We start from the raw sequence: 18,203 nt of genomic DNA on the forward strand, positions 1-18,203 counted from the left end.
ACCGAGGAAAATTAGAAGAAGTCAAGTTGAAGAATTACAGTAATGTGGAAGAATTTTTTGTTGAATTTGAAAAGGCATGTAACGAGCTGAAATCAGCTGGTGGACAACTAAGAGAAGAAGAAAAAATGAGATATTTAATTAAAGCTCTACCACCAAATTACTGCTACATTGGAGATTTTATTGATCTAGTACCTGAAGAGCAAAGAACCGTCGAGTATGTCAAAACAAAAATTGAAGAAAAAAACTTGAGCAAAGGTGAGAGTACGACGCAAAGAGGCTATGGTCGAGGCAGAGGACAAGGTCATCAAGCGGCAAAACCATCCAACAAGAATTACAAGAAGAATTCACAAGAGTCATGGGCAACGCAAGTTGTTAAAGTAAATGTAAATGATGTAATGAAAAATGTGAATAGAAATGATAACGAAATTGAGTGGCTGTTAGATAGTGGTTGTACAGACCACATTATCAACAACAAGGAGTATTTTTGTAAGTACGTTGAATTAAAAAGTCCTATTGATGTAAAATTACCTGATGGAAAAAATATGAAAGCAACAAAGTTAGGTACAGTCAAAACTTATTTCAAAAATTATTATAATGAAGTAGAAGTTGATTTGAAAAATGTTTATTTTGTAAAAGGTATAAAAAGGAACTTATTGAGTCTTTCTAAAATAACTGAAAACAATACTATTGTAGCTAGAGAACACATTGCTAAAATTTATAATAAAGATAGAAAATTAACAGCTGTTGCCGATAAGAGTAATCCTAAAAAAATCATAAAAATGAAAAGGTCAGGCCATGTTCAAAAGAAGGTACTCAAAAATTTAAACGATCTAATAATAAATTATCACAAAAAGTAACTGATATGTTATTCAAGGTGCCAGTTCAAAGTGAACGTACGTAAAGTGTATATTATCTAAATTTAGTAATAATATATTACCATGAAAAGTAACTGTGATATTTTATTCAAGGTGCAAGTTCACATTGAATATACATACATATAAGTAAAACTGATTACAATTTGATTCTAGAAAATAAGTGCGATATGTTATTCTTAGTGCACAAAATATAATAGTCGTTTATAGAGATTTGATTTGAAATTTATACTAGCCCGTACAATGAAAAATAATTGCTCGTAATTCCAGAGTACCAATTTGTTAATTACTCAGAAAAATAACATGGCGGCCTGCTCTCAAAAAACTTTCGATGGGTAGAATAAATAATTGAAATAAGAGTTGTGAAAATTGTATAAATTAAAAACCTCCAATCTTTCTTTAGTAAAATTTCGAATTTTCGTATCAACTTCCGATTTGTGTTATACCGTATTTTCAGGGAGTAAGTTATTGATCAGAAAACTTTGCCTTGTTGCTCGAAACGGGTGTATATTAAGTAAAATTTATAAATGTACAGTTCTCAGGTCAAGTACAATAAAGCTATACGCTTAAAAAGTTTACTGATTATTTGTCGTAAGATACAATAAAAAATTACATATTAATTAAGTGAATAATATCGAAAATTATAAGTCAAATGAAACCTTGCTATTTAAAACCTATTCTTCATGATCGCAAGACACTATTTTCTATTTAAAAGATTTTTTTCAGAAACACAGAAGAAAAAGGTATTTGTATATAGTTTTGTATATTCACTTCGTTGTGTGTAGAGCTTTTAAAAATACGTTGAATCCTTATTCTAATCTAATCTTCTTCTAATGTAATACTTTTCGTACTTCAAATGTTGTAGTAATTATTCTGTAAGAGCTTCGACATTATTTCTAAATGGACATCGAGAAACATCATAATTTTTTGAGAGCAGGCCGCCATGTTATTTTTCTGAGTAATTAACAAATTGGTACTCTGGAATTACGAGCAATTATTTTTCATTGTACGGGCTAGTATAAATTTCAAATCAAATCTCTATAAACGACTATTATATTTTGTGCACTAAGAATAACATATCGCACTTATTTTCTAGAATCAAATTGTAATCAGTTTTACTTATATGTATGTATATTCAATGTGAACTTGCACCTTGAATAAAATATCACAGTTACTTTTCATGGTAATATATTATTACTAAATTTAGATAATATACACTTTACGTACGTTCACTTTGAACTGGCACCTTGAATAACATATCAGTTACTTTTCGTGATAATTTATTATTAGATCGTTTAAATTTTTGAGTACCTTCTTTTGAACATGGCCTGACCTTTTCATTTTTATGATTTTTTTAGGATATCACTTACTTTTTAAAGTACAGATATATAGAGCAGCTTTCTAGTAATTCAAGTATCACAAATATATGTATTTTCGATTCTTATCACATAACTTTGTATAAGTAACAATTTATGCAATACAGTTCAAAATAATTGAATTATATATGGTATATATGTACATATATAAAATATATAATTATATTATAGTATACATATATATTTTATTTAATCATATATGTAAATGTTTGTAAAATTGTAATAACTTTTAACGATACATTGCACATTTATTTTAATTGCAACAGAATGAATTTATATTCTTGTATGAATATTGAAAATAAAGAATGGGCCCCTCCATCGCCCATTCTCGTGAGAACGCAACCATATATTTTTCTTCGTCTCTCCGATTTTAACACGACATACATATTTCTGTCTGATAATTTTTTTCTTGATGATACTTTTTGAAATGTCATGAAGCCTAGGTCAAATTAGAAACTTATTGCACTCGTTTTAATGCAGCGCTTACAGCAGCTTTTATAAAGCGCCAGAGCAACCGATATTTTATTTTGGCGCTTACGGCAACTTTTATACAGCGCTAGAACAGTTGATGTTTTAATGTAGCGTTTACGGCAGCCTTTATACAGCGACATTATTTAATCTGTTCTAAGAACAATATGTATGCCCCTTGTGCTCCTTTGGGCCATTTTTTCTTGAACACTTCCATATCATTAGAGTAATACCATTCCAATTTTGTGTCAGCTCTCAACATACACGTGTAGTGACCACGATTCATTTCTTCACCTTCGTGAAATATAGCGCTTATTAGCTTGTACTTTTTTTTAATAATCGTGATATTACTCGTCGGCACGGCGGTAATCCGATTGTTGATAATTTTTTTAGAAGCACCGTTTACAAAAGTATATAAATTGAACTGTATTACTACGACGGATAAAGTTGATTCGATTACGGTTTTCTTTTTCAACACGGTGCTCTTACATTTGTTACAATTGCCGTTTATCGTTTCCCATTTAGAAAATTCTACATTAATCAAACTTTGTAGAGTGACACATTTTTTCCTTTTTAATGTCGAATGTATAGGTAATATTAACAAACTACTGCTTTCCAGCTTAGTTACATTGTAATTACATTTGATATTCGAGCAACATGTTACGTGCTTTAATTCGAGTTTTAATACATCATTGATGTCGGAATACGTCGATATTAGAGCCGTAAAAAATTCCGAAACATCTTGTTGTGTTCGTTCTTCGAAGCGTTTTCCGACAGATCTTCTAACCGCTTGAATGTTGCAATATTTACGTTCACCATACGCGCAGATAGCATCAATCAATACATTCGATGCTTTATTTTTTAGTATTTGTTGCCTAATACGTACGCAATGAAACGCACATTGTAATATTACATTAGCGTAACACGAAACAGCATCGTTATTGCAAAGGCCATATATTTTCCACGTAACTATACTTTCTGGTTCCTCACAATCATAATTCTGCACATCATCAATGATATTAGGGATAGCCCATCGACGATCGTACATTTTCACAACCTTTTTCTCGGACGGATTGATTTGTGGCAGTTCAGATTTGAATATAGATCTTAGTCGATTATATTCTACAATGGCTCTCGAGTTTGCTTTAACTGATGCTGGATTGAAATTTATCAAATGTAGGCCTTCCAATTTACTTACTCGTGACAAACCTACATAGGCTTGACCATCACTGAATACAGTCGTTCCTAAATCCATCATTGCATTGTTACATGTAATTCCTTCGATTATAAATAATTCGACATTCTTTAATTTGTTTCTCAAAGTTTTCAAGACCATGTCTGACAATTGCGTATATTTTGGTGTAGATTCATGACTAACCGGCAATTGAAACATTCTATGGATTGTCAAGCCATCGATATTGAATACTGCGATACCCGTGGGAGCAGATATGGCAGTCGTTTTTTCCAAATTTATTCTGATCCAATGTTTAATCGTTTCAATTAGAAAACTTTTCCCTGTACCACCCTCTCCACTTACGTACAGTCGCAGAATCTGATTCTTATCTTGTAAAACTTGGCATACTCCATCAAAGACTCTTTTCTGGTCTTCGTTCAATTGCGACATCATTTGCGATAAATCAATCGGGTCGTCAATCTTACCAAAATCTTCCAGATCTTTCATCGCGTTGTCAGCTTTTATCGGATTACAATCCAGTTCATCGTCATCGGATTTGTCTCTGTCTGCTGTTTTCAGATCATTTTCGCGCTTCTCAATTAATTCAGCAACGTTCTCAAAAGCTTTCTGTATTTCTTCGAGCCTTTCGTGATATTTCATTGCCTTCGTTAAAACAGACTCTGAATTCTTAAAGGCATCCGTGTAAGTCTCGAATGTACCTTTGAGTTCACTCAAATCTCTCCATGGTTTGAACAGAAGAAGCAGCGAGTAAAAGTATTTTTCGGGCTCAATTTTTATATTAAATCGATAATGGTTAATTAAATAACCCTTTTTTCGTTTTTTTAAAAATAAACCCGATGCCAGTTTGTAACACTTGACTTCGTCATTATTTGACATCTGTTTCGTAATTTCCCAGAATCTGGCAAAATCGTACAAATTCAATGATTCTAATTCCTGAGGTCTATTTGGATAGTAATCATCGATGAGTGACGAACAGTAAATATTCGTAGAATTTTCATCGAGAGCTTAAATTTCATTAAATGTTTTAACTTTTCTATTTCTCACCTCATTAACATCGATCCATTTGACCATGGTATCATTATCCGTACCGTACAAGGGATTCCCTAATAGTGTATCCGCAGCTTCTAAAGCACCGCATTCTCTGTTATTTAATGAACGCATTGCAAAATTCCACAGTTTCGATGCCAAGGACTTATTCGAATCTATCACTTCAAAGTCTGTATTGCATTTTTCCGACTTTGTCGTGTATTTTGTTAAATATGAGTTTAAAAACTCTGATTTTTCTCTAATAAATTGTATGTCCATATTTCCCTCCCAGGCTAATTTGATAGACGGATTATAATCATTTATAAACCTTTCCGACTCCTTGCGAGGAAGATCGTACAATCTGCTCTTACTGCGTAAATTTTTTCTACCGACTATCGAAGTGATAACGTCTCTTAAAACGAAATTCTCAGTAACTGGCCGAGGAAAATCGAACCGACACTTTCTGTATATATTAGTTTCCGTTTTTTTCGTACGCATGCAATACGAGTTATGTTTATGATTCTGATCACTTATTACCGTATCGTACAACATTGGCGAAACATTTTCATCTGAAATTTCACACGTTTCGTATTTTTGAATAAACGTAGCAACTTCTTCATCCGGCGATTTTCCTAATACTGGAGCATCTTTTATCCAAATCATACAATGCATGTGCTGGATACTTCTACGTTGATATTCCAGTCACCAGAAGTAATGAATAACCTTTCCTATTGGATTATCGGACAAACAAATAAAATCAATCATGGCTTTGAATTTTATACACATGAATCTAGAAGTACTTACAAGATCGTATGCGATTAGTTCGCTTAACTTCTCTTTATCGGGATTCATATCTCGTAACTATTCACCCAAATCGGACCATTTCCATTCATTAGGACTCAAAGTCAAAAACCACGTCGCTGGACCGTAATGCAAAGTCATGCATTTTACATTATTGGACGGTTGTCGCCAAAATTGATCCGTATTTCTCAATTTTGCGAAAATACTCATTAAATTCGATTCTAATTGGTAACCTTTCAATTCGTTCAAGTATCTACCAGCAGTGTATCTCTCTCGTGGGTTAGTAACCATCATCGTATAATAGATACCACTTTTCAACTGTCGGTAGTTAGCATCATTGAGAAGGAAGAACAGATACTGCAGATTCAACCTGAATCTACTATGTTTCGACATCAATCGTGTTCTAATAAATAAATATTCCGGCAATGCAAAGTTTCTATCTTCTCGTTGTCCATTGACACCATCAGGATATAAATCAGGGAAACACATGACATCCAGATATTTATAACGATTATCCATTGGAAAATCTTCAATTTTCACCATTTGATAAAGCTTCAATGCAGATTCGTTATCGATTTTTTTCGCGTGTATTGGGTATATTGTATACTGATCGTTAATATCCGAATGTTCAGTAATTTGTGTGAGAAAAGCCGTACGTTTTAAAACGGTTTGATCATTATTATTTCTGTTTTGCTGTACATTGTACAAATTCAATGCTGGTAATTCCTCAACCACCTCATTTATTTCGTCATTGTCGCTTTCCTCATCGACAATCCGATATTTTGTTTCCTGCAACTTATTCTTTAATAGATCATCAGATGACGCTGGAAGACGAATTTTTGAATAATGAGGATTATTTTCTTTCAACCATTGTAAAGCCTTATACATTTTATTAATATCTACCAAATTTTCCCAAACCACTTTAGATTTCTTGGGTATACCTCGAACGAGAATGTGCAACTCGTGATTCAAATTTATAGGATCTTCCGGAGGACATACCTTATCCAATGTTTCTTGTAAAGGCAGAGGCAAATGAAATGTTCTACTTTTGCTTAAACAGAGTTCGATTATATAAGTTTCTTGATTTAAAATGTGCTATATTTAAATCATTTAATTATTTTTTTCGTTTAAGTACAATTAACAGCAAAAACTGCATATACGTAGGTATGTATTTGACTCTACTGCCATTACTTGAAACAAATACATTATTCGATATTAACAAATTGGAACTCTGGAATTACGAGTAATTATTTTTCATTGTACAGACTAGGTTTAAATTTTTGAGGACCTTCTTTTGAACATGGCTTGACCTTTTCATTTTTATGATTTTTTGGAGATAGGGTGAGAGAGGACGAATGAGGGTAAGAGAAGACGAGATAGGCGAAAGAGGGTGAAAGAGAAAGAAAAAGGGTGAGAAAAGACGTACGAGAGTGAAAGAGGTGAGAGAGGGTGAAAGAGGACGAAAGAGGGTGAGAGAGGACGAAAGAGTGTGAAAGAGGTCGAAAGAGGATGAGAGAGGGCGAAAGAGGGTGAGAAAGAATGAAAGAGGGTGAGAGAGGACGAAAGAGAGTGAAAGAAGGTGAAAGAGGACAAAAGAGGGTGAGAAAGAATGAAATAGGGTGAGAGAGGACGAAAGAGAGTGAAAGAAGGTGAAAGAGGACGAAAGAGGGTAAAAGAGGGTGAGAAAGAATGAAAGAGGGTGAGAGAGGACGAAAGAGAGTGAAGAGCGACGAAAGAGGGTGAAAGAGGACGGAAAGAGGGTGAGAGGGAATAAAAGAGGGTGAAGAAGACGAAACAGGGTGAAAGAGGGTGAGAGAGAATGAAAGGGGTGAGGAGAGGACGAAAGAGGGTGAGAGAGAATGAAAGAGGGTGAAAGAGGACGAAAGAGGACGAAAGAGGATGAGGTAGGACGAAAGAGGGTGAAAGAGGACGAAAGAGGTGAAAGAGGACGAAGGCGGTGAGAGGGAATGAAAGAGGGTGAATAGAGGATGAGAGAGAATGAAAGAGAGTGAAAGAGGACGAAAGAGGGTGAGAGAGGGCGAAAGAGGGTGAAAGAGGGTGAGAGAGGACGAAAGAGGGTGAAAAAGGCGAAAGAGGGGTGGGAGTGGGGTTGGGAGTGGTGGTGGGGGTGGGATGGGGGTGGGGTGGGGGCGGAATGTGGGAGGGAAAAGAGTGGGTGGAAGTTGAGGGAGGTGTGAGTGAAAGGTGAGAAGAGATTTATACGCGGACAGAGAAGAAGAAGAAGAAGAAGAAGAAGAAGACGACGTTTCTTAATTTTTCATGAAAAACGTCACTTTTTGACCGCTTGTATCTCCGGAACGGCTTGACCGATTTTATTTTTTCTTGGCTCAAATTACTCGTGGCGATGCCGCCTTTCAGGTTATGTTACGTGCAATTCAAAATTTTTTATATTTTAGTAGTTCTACAGCCCCAAAAAATGGACTTTGATGGTGCAGGATAAGGAGACTTGTAGTGTCTTTTAAGGTCTTTTAGGGTTTGAACATGGCCGGAGACACTACCGCGTCTCCTGATGGTTTGTACATCATGAAAAGTTTTTTTTTACGATAATGAAAAAAATGATATATATGCAAATGCAGTGAAACTGACAGATAAAGAAATATGACATAGAGCGTTAGGTCCTGTAAATTTTCAATATTCAAATAAATTGGTTAATGGTAAATTAGTAGAAGGCTTACCAGATAAATTAGAAAATAATATCATGAAATGTGCAAACTGTATCCAAAGTAAAATGGCTAATGTACTGTTTAAAAATAAGAAGACTCACAAGGAGATGACGCCAATTAGAAAATTGCTTTTCCAACGAGTCATAGTGCGTTCGATAGTTTACATGTAGCTAATAAAAACCCTAAAGGCGTTTGTGCCAATGGGCCTTCGTTTAGGAGAAATTACAAAACAAAGTTAGGGTCACGCAACTATGTCCCATGTAAAGAAGAACATTAAAACCTTTTTCGAGTAAGCGGCGTAGTTGAGCCGACTAAGGCTCCCGTCCATACATTTTTGCGCCGGCGTTGTGCGTTCGAGTCCCGCCGACGACTGCTTCGCTTTTTTTTTTTTTCAATTTTGGATATATAAAAGACACTACATTAATCATTATTTATTTTTTTAAATTTATTTTGTTTTTCTATGTAAAAATAAGGACATTTCGGGATATTTGAACGCAATACGAAATAAAAAACAGTTTTAAAGTCATGAACTGATTATATTTCTCATGCAATGTACATGTGTTATTTTGTCAAGAATATTTTGTACAATATAAACTTTCTTTTATAATTATATATTTATTTACATACGATAAAAGGTTTCCATCGCTTCGCAATGTTGTGGATGAAAGTTGATGTAAAAACATTGGAAACATAAAATTTTTTCGCACCACGAACATTTAATAAATGAATTATGTTGTCCACATACACATGTTTTATTATAAATGTTTGAAGGAAAGCATAATTGATTCACATTTAAAAATATTTCTCTATCGTCAGCTAATTTGGATGCATACCATGCATATTGAAGCATACATTTAAATTTCGGCGCTGATAACAGATAATGAGTTAAAGATTGTATACGAATCGCATCAGCACGAGTATTTAATTGTTTGCTTTCGTCATCTGATTGTGAAATTACATCTGGACAGTTTTGTATTTTCTTAATTATAATTTTCACTTGTCGATAAAAATAAACGTCGCACGGCTGACATATCGGAGTACATTTTGGCAATATAATTTGTAAATTACATGTTGGTTTATTATTTTTGTCGCGAAATATTTCGTTATACATTTGGATGTTTTTTTGTTCTCCCCAAGAATCAACAATAAATAAAAAATTATCCCCGACATACGGCTTAACAACATTTTCTAAATACTGTGCGTATAATGATGTTGTTAATTTGCCCGATTTAGAACATGTAATAACATTTTTACATAATTCTAATAATTTATCTACATCTTTTTGTACGCGTACTCCAAAATTATCAGAAAATTCTTGCAAACAAACAAATACTTTATTTAATAACTTCCCGGATTTCGTCAGCGAATACTGGGCGGTGTATGAATGCGAAACTTTATTTAAATCGCCTATGTACAATTGAACTAATTTTTCTCCAGTGTACGTGTAAGTTCGCGAAACATTAACTCCATGCTCACATCCTGTTTGGTCTGTATTAATTACAAAATCGGGATCGTAATCTGGCGAAATTGCTTGAATTAATGTTTGAAATTGTTCCGCTGATTTTATGACAACTTTTGGTGTAATTGCTTCTTTTTTGGAAACATATCGAACAACGCGACGATTTGATATCCTATAATCGTGTAAAAAATTGGTTAACCATTTGCTGGATGCTACGAAATAAAAAACATTTGTATGTTCTTCGCTGTCTTGTTCTTCTTTTGGCTTGTTATATTGTGCGGCTGCAGCAATAGCCCACTGTTGAAGCAAACGTCGCGTAACTAATTGATTCTTATTTCTTGCTTCTGTGAAGCGATCGTACACATTAGTTTTTATTGTATTTAATTTGTCTCTAAAAGTACCGCCTGACAAAACAGCTTTTTTATATTTCGTAACATCAGAAGGATTGTTTAAATATTTTCTAAAATGATGCTTTAATGTTTTGAAAGATCACTGTGGATGTTCTTGAGCTGTCAGTACGATCTTTAATTTTGTATCGTATGGCACTACTTTATGCGTAGAAATTTTTTTTTGGATTTTTTGGATATATGTTAGTAAGTAAGAAACAAAATAATGTATGCGGAAATTAAAAAAATTGATTATATGATTTAATGCAAGAAAACGAAAATTGCCACAATACTACTATGTAATTGCTACAATTTCTTCTGCCGCTCTCTCAGGCCGTCTTTGTCGCTCTCCCTATGAATCGTGTTGCACGCGCATCGACAGGCCGACGCTGCGTGCAACTGCGATTCTCGCAAAAAATACGATAATAAAAACGAAATAACGTAACCGGATCGCACCTCCCCGAAATGAGGGGCGCTCCAGATCCCCGCGTCCTACCCGATCGGGCTTTTTGCCCTTGTGACGGCGCTCCAAAAGCGCACGTCACAAAATAAATGATTTATATGTGTTCGCGAACGCGCTGCGTAAGAAAGGGTCGCGCGGCACAAATGAGCCACTTTTCTGTCAAAAAAAAGAGTTTAATTCTCTAACACAATTCAAAAACTTAACTTAACAAAAACATAAAAAACTTCATACAAATGTTAATTATTTTACACTGAAATCGTAATCAAAATCAAAGTGCGGAATAAGCGGCGGTCGTCAACGAAATTTTAGCGGTTTTACAAGCATGCGGTTTGCGTTATGCGGTTCACGGCGGAAAAGCGATAAGGCTGCTAAGCCGGGTGTGAGCTCGTCTTTTATAATCTTTAGGATGGAGCTCACCTTCGCGTGAAGCGCCAATGATTTTGCGGTTTTCGAACGGTGCGCGAGGTGACCTGAGAACATTACGTGTAATTGGCCGCTGTCAAAATTAACGGAAGACGGCTGGCAGAAAGCATGCGCGCGCGGGCGATCGCGATAATTATTGGTTAAAAGAAGCGCCCGTGGTAAGCCGCGCATGCTCCCTGAAAATAATTATTCGGCGGAACGGTTGTGGTACCGTTAATTGTTGATGTTTTGAGGAATGTTTTTTCGAGACAGATTGATTTATGTCGCTGTGTTTTCTCCTCGAAAAACATACAAAAACGATTTGCTGTAAATATCGATTACTCTAGAATCTTATAAAATATTATTCGAACAGAATATTTTATTTTATTATACTGCTAATATTTTCTGATGCGTTTTGAACATTCCCGCCCGCCTTGTCGCGTAGTGACAACAAGTTGTCGAATTTCGGCTGCGGAGTCTCAAGTCGATTATGCGATGAATGAGTGTCGCGAGATGAGAGATGATTTACGCGCCGGCAGGCGGCGTGTCCGCGTCATTCATGCCCGGAATATGATCCGCGCCCGGAAGCATGACCAATTTGACGATCGGGCGCACGAGTTCTGATGTGGCGGTGCGGACTGAGACCACGTGGACGATACCGTCGTCCCCGGGATGCAGTTTCGTGATCCGCGCAAGAGGCCATCGGGTCGGAGGGGTGAGCTCCGAGCGGATGATGCAGAGGTCCCCGACGTGAGGTACGGACTCGGCCTTGAACCATTTGGTGCGGGGGTTGAGACCGTGCACATACTCCGCCGACCACCGCTGCCAAAAATGGTCTCGCATCAGCTGCAGGTAACGCCAGCGTGACAGCGTGGAGGTTGTTTGACCCGTCAACGATGGCTCAGGTACCGCGAGTAACGGTGCTCCGATGATGAAGTGGCCTGGTGTGAGCGCCGAAGTGTCGTCTGGATCGTCTGACAGAGCCTGTAACGGACGAGAATTAAGACACGCTTCTATTTGTGTGAGGAGTGTACTGAGCTTCTCAAACGTAAGAGTAGTTTCGCCGATTACTCGACGAAGATGAAATTTTGTAGATTTTACGGCAGCCTCCCAAAGATCACCGAAGAGAGGGGCCGCTGGCGGATTAAAATGCCAGCGGATCCCTTGTGCTGGCGGCGTGGGCGATGTGATGGCCCTCGGAGGTCGACGCCTTGAAGAGCTCACGTAGCGTCCAATCGGCGCCAATAAATGTTGTGCCGCAGTTGCTGTAGATGTCCGTGCATAGACCTCTGCGCGACACGAAGCGACGTAAGGCGGCGATGAAGGCCTCGGAGCTGTAATCCGAGACGACCTCGAGGTGGATAGCCTTTGACCAAAAACATATGAAGACTGCGATGTATCCCTTCTGTGAGCGATGTCCGCGCCCCTTGCTGGTCCGGATAGAAATGGGTCCCGCGTAGTCCAGGCCAGTACTCAAGAATGGCCGAGTCGGCGTCACTCGGTCACGAGGAAGATTGCCCATAGGAGGTTGTGGAGTGGCAGCTCGCCAGCGCGTGCAAGTGACGCACCGATGCAACTGCTGCTTGACGACGGTCCTTCCACGTGGCACCCAGAATCGAAGGCGAAGTAAACTGAGAGTCATCTGGACGCCGCCATGCAGAGACCGACGATGGCAGGACTCGATCAGCAGTCTCGTCATCCAGGAGGCCGGTGGGACGATCACCGGGTGCTTTTCGTCGTAGGGCAGCAGAGCGTGTTTAAGGCGTCCTCCGACGCGAAGCACACCTTGGTCGTCGAGAAATGGGTTCAGCTTGACCAGTGAACTGCGTGGTGGACCGGGCCGTCCTGCGGTGGTAGCAGCTACCTCGTCAGGGAAGTGGAGCGCCTGCACCACTCGAAGCCACTGGAGTAGAGCGGCGTCCAGCTCGTCAGGATGCAGCGTGCGGCCAGATGTGACCTCCCGGTTCGCCAGGTTGAACCATCGACGACACCAAGCCGTAACGCGCAGCAGCCGATGAAGTGCGGAGAACCGAAGAAGGAGGTCCGGTTCGATGATGACGGAGCTCCTGGTTATCATGCTGGTGGTGCGTTGTTCTGGAAGGTCGTCCTCTGAGATGTCGACCTCTGAGTTGGGCCACGCCACTTTGTCCAGTGCTAACCAGGTAGGTCCTGTCCACCATAATGCGTGGTTGATTAACTCCTCAGGAGTGATTCCTCTCGATGCGCAATCTGCAGGATTGTCTTTCCCGGCGACGTGCCTCCACTGAGCGTCCGGGAGCTGTGTTTGGATATGAGCTACCCGGTTGGCGACGAAAGTTTTCCAGCGGGTGGCGTGTCCCTGGATCCAATGGAGGGTGACCTTGGAATCGGACCACAAGTACACTGGAGTGGACGTCAAGCCGAGCATGCTGCGGACATGCAACATGAGCGTGGTGAGTAAATCGGCAGCGCACAACTCCAGGCGAGGCAGTGAAATTTGCTTGACGGGTGCAACCTTGGATTTCGCCATGAGCAAATTCGCTGATGTTGTCCTTTTTTTAGAGTTGCGGAGGTAAACCGCTGCGGCGTATCCTCGTTCGGAAGCGTCAGCGAAGCCGTGGAGCTGCAGCCTTGAGTGATCGTCGTCGGTGCTGAGCCAGCGGTTAACTCGTAAGGTGCTGAGCAGAGGTAGCTGGTTCAGCAGCTGTTGCCAACGGTGAACATCCTTGACAGACAGTGGAGCGTCCCAGTCCAGCTGCTGAAGCCATGTGGTCTGGATCAGGATCTTCGCCCGAATCACGACAGGCGAGAGCCAGCTCATCGGGTCGAATAGCCGTGCAGTCTCGGCGAGGACTCGTAGCTTCGTGAACTCTGTGACTGAACGTGGCTGTATTGCGAAGGCAAACCAGTCATCTTTAGGATGCCATCGCAGGCCCAAGGTCGAATGGCTCTCTCCGTCCCATGAATGCGGTCCTTGTTGCAGCCGATGCTCTTGAGGGACTCCTGCAAGGACCTTGGAGTTGTTTGAGGCCCACTTCCTCAGTGGAAATCCGCCCGCCGTGCACAGGTGGCGTAGCTCTGTCTGGAGGTTGATGGCATCGTCGAGGTCGTCTGCGCCGGTGACCACGTCGTCGACGTAGCAGTCTCGCCGAAGTGCTGCGGCCCCTAGAGGAAATTGCGTCCCCTCGTCTGCACAGAGTTGTCGCAGCGTCCGTATGGCCAGGAACGGTGCACAAGCCATGCCGTAGGTCACTGTCCGCAGCTCGTATTCTTGGATTTCGTCCGTCTTGTTGTGACGCCACAGGATTGTTTGAAGACGGCAATCCTCAGGATGTACGAGGATTTGGCGGTACATTTTTTCTACGTCGGTGACAAATACGTACCGGTGCCAACGCCATCGCAGCAACACGTCGTTGAGCGCTGGTAGAAGATTCGCCCCTGTCAGCAGATGAGAGTTCAACGAAGTACCGGCCCGTGTGCGTTGAGAGCCGTTGAAGACGACTCGGAGTTTTGTCGTCGTGCTCGACTCCTTCAGGACCCCGTGATGCGGTAAGTAACATCTGCGATCATCCGCTGTCGTTGCAATGTTGACTCTCTTCATGTGTTGTAGGTCTTCGAACTCCTGCATGAAGTTACGATAGAGGTCGCCAAATCGAGGATCTCGGCTGCCTTTGACCTCCATGGCTCTCAGGAGGCGCTCCGCTGGTCGGCGAGTCTCGTGAAGATTCGTCGGCGGTGACGAAAGTGGCAGCCTCACCATGTACCTCCCTGTGGACGTGCGTGTGACGGTGCGCACATATAATTCCTCGCACGTAGCTTCCTCGGGAGTAAGTGGGGCCCGAGTTATTGGCTCGTTCTCCTGCTCCCAAAAGCGCCGAACGAGGTCGGCGAGGTCGTGATCGGCGGTGCACCGGAATGTGCGGCGATGTCCGTTGATTGTTGTTGCGTCGTAGCCGCCGGACAGGATCCATCCCAGGCTGGTCTGCTGGGCGATCGGCATCCTTGAGTCACCCTTGCGGAGACCTTCCTCGAGGATCAAAGAGTAGACCTCGGCTCCCAGCAGTAGCTCAGCTGGGTCGTCGTCCAGGAAGCGAGGATCGGCCAGCTGGAGTCCGTTGAGATGAGGCCAGCTGCGTTCTTCTCGCGAGACTGAGCCTTGCTGCAATGAAATGCGTGGCAGCACAAAAGCCACCACCCGGAGCTCGGCGTTGGTCACGTCTGACGTGACGTGCAGCGTGACCTTGCCACGAGCTGATCCTGAGCGGGTCCCTCCGATGCCGAAGATCGAGAGATCCGTCGAGACTCGAGGCAGGCGGAGACGTTGCGCCAAGGCCTCAGAAATGATCGACACCTCAGAGCATTGGTCGATCAAGGCGCGTACGACGTGTGGTGAGCCATACCGATCGGCGATGTTAAGTCGAGCTGTAGCAAGAAGAACAGCCTTATGATCTCGATCTTGAAGAGTCGTGGTCAGTGTAGTGGCGCGTGTGGTGACCTCGGCTGCCGGTGAAGACGTGGTCGCTTCGTGCAACGTAGTGTGGTGTCGTGCGTCGCACGTAAGGCAATTCTTCTTTGACTGACAGCGAGATACGAGGTGGTTTCCTAAGCAGTTGTAGCAGAGCTTGTTCGTCTCTACAAATGCTTTACGCTCGTTGACGGTCTTGGCCTTGAAGTCTCGGCAGGTCATCAAGGTGTGCCTTTCACGACACAGTGTACAGTGCGGCGGCTCAGCTCCTTGCTGTTTAGTGAAGTGAGTTTTGGCAATCCGTGAAGTCTCTCCGGGCGGTTTGCTGATGCTCTTCGGTCGTGCGGCATTGAGCGTCAGGATCCGTCGGCTGATAAAATCCACGAATGCCTCGTTTTGTGCCGGCTCTGATGAATCTGACGTGGACGACTCCCATTCCAGCCGCGTGCGTGCGTCAAACAATTCGGTGACTAAGAAGTTGAAGAGGTCCATTCCGTGGGTGTTAATTGGACGTCCAATGCTCTCCTGACCATTGACGGCGGCAGTAACGGCGTTGTGAATGCGTCTCAACTCCTCTGCGGTATCCCTTCATCTTTGGCACGGCGATGAATGTGGCAAAGTTGGAGCGGATCAATTCCTTTTTATTGTTGTAATGTTTGTCCAGGATCGCCCAAGCGCGATCATAATTGTCACTGGTGACAGGTAACGACTTGATTAATTTTTCAGCCGGCCCTGTCAAGCATGAGCGGAGGTGATGAAAGCGTTCGATGTTGGAGATCGCATTGCCACTCACGACGGAGAGGAAGAGATCCCTGAACGACGGCCAATCTGCGTAGGCACCAGAGAATGGCGGTACTTTGATGCGCGGCAGTGACGACCTTGGCGCGACGTCGGCAGAAGGAGGTACGCTCGATGCACGAAAGTGTTCAGCGTAGCCGTCAAGTATGCTTCTTTGATTAACGTACAGATTCTCCGTATCAGCGTGCAGTTCTGACTTAAAATAATCGCTCTCGCTGAACTTTTCTTTTAAGGATGCTCGGATAAGATCATGCTGCGCTTCGAACTTCGTCCACAGCTGATCCAAAATTCTGGTGCGTGTGGCGATAGCACTGGTAGTGATATTGGAACTGCCCAGCTTCTTCAAGTACTCCACGGAACGTGAGATGCGGATTTGAATCTCACGCTGACAGTCGACCAGCGTGGGTACATCCATGATGGCTGCACACACAGATGCTCACTTTCTTCACTAACACGAAGAGTCACGCTCGCGAACTTGCGGTTGCCGGTGCGAGGGATCCGGCTCGAAGGACCAGAAATATGTTCGCGAACGCGCTGCGTAAGAAAGGGTCGCGCGGCACAAATGAGCCACTTTTCTGTCAAAAAAAAAGAGTTTAATTCTCTAACACAATTAATAACAAATACACGTTAACAACTTCATACAAATGTTAATTATTTTACACTGAAATCGTAATCAAAATCAAAGTGCGGAATAAGCGGCGGTCGTCAACGAAATTTTAGCGGTTTTACAAGCATGCGGTTTGCGTTATGCGGTTCACGGCGGAAAAGCGATAAGGCTGCTAAGCCGGGTGTGAGCTCGTCTTTTATAATCTTTAGGATGGAGCCCACCTTCGCGTGAAGCGCCAATGATTTTGCGGATTTCGAACGGTGCGCGAGGTGACCTGAGAACATTACGTGTAATTGGCCGCTGTCAAAATTAACGGAAGACGGCTGGCAGAAAGCATGCGCGCGCGGGCGATCGCGATAATTATTGGTGAAAAGAGGCGCCCGTGGTAAGCCGCGCATGCTCCCTGAAAATAATTATTCGGCGGAACGGTTGTGGTACCGTTAATTGTTGATGTTTTGAGGAATGTTTTTTCGAGACAGATTGATTTATGTCGCTGTGTTTTCTCCTCGAAAAACATACAAAAACGATTTGCTGTAAATATCGATTATTCTAGAATCTTATAAAATATTATTCGAACAGAATATTTTATTTTATTATACTGCTAATATTTTCTGATGCGTTTTGAACAATATGAAAGTATTTTTGAAATTGAGCAGATAATAATACTATCATTATCGGAATAGATCAGTAGTTAGATAAGATTGTATTAAAAGAGATAGATTTTATTTTTGATTATATAGATATTGTTAGTATTTATATGTATATATAAAATTTATATATTTATATATATTTGTCTACTATATGCGCACAATAAACATATATAATTTCTATAAAAGCAGGCTATCTCGAGTGGACATAAAACAGATAAAAATAATCTTGTAAGTTCCTATACAATTTTTTTTATAGCGCAAAAAACGGATTTTACGACCGATATTGCTCTTTTTCTATTTTTCTAAAATCCGCGGACACGCCCGCTTCCACACGCGGTCAAAACAAAACTACGAGTCCGATTCGGCTGAAATTTTGACAGTAGCCGTCTACGAGAATGTACTTACACGATAGTAAAAAACTCTCTTGCAATACTGGCACCATCGGGCGATGAGGCTAAGTACTTATCGGACTGCCCTCGTATATATATAATATATATATATATATATATACATATATATATATATATATATATATACATATCTACCTATCAATCTATCTATTTAGCTATTTG

The 18,203-nt window shown here is 41.2% G+C and overlaps 1 protein-coding gene across 1 annotated transcript; it reads right to left on the reverse strand.

Annotated features, from left to right (window-relative positions):
• Nucleotides 1–11,657: 11,657 nt before the first annotated feature.
• LOC114930942 (uncharacterized) lies at nt 11,658–16,068 on the reverse strand. The gene is made up of 2 exons (XM_085482743.1): nt 12,286–16,068; nt 11,658–12,116 (listed from the first exon to the last, which is right to left on the reverse strand). The coding sequence occupies exons 1-2, from the start codon at nt 16,066–16,068 to the stop codon at nt 11,658–11,660; spliced, it is 4,242 nt and encodes a 1,413-aa protein (XP_085338869.1).
• Nucleotides 16,069–18,203: the final 2,135 nt, after the last annotated feature.

This window comes from Nylanderia fulva, unplaced genomic scaffold (genome assembly GCF_048542155.1).
Source record: "Nylanderia fulva isolate GAGA-0341 unplaced genomic scaffold, ASM4854215v1 Scaffold219, whole genome shotgun sequence".
Classification (NCBI taxonomy): domain Eukaryota; kingdom Metazoa; phylum Arthropoda; class Insecta; order Hymenoptera; family Formicidae; genus Nylanderia; species Nylanderia fulva.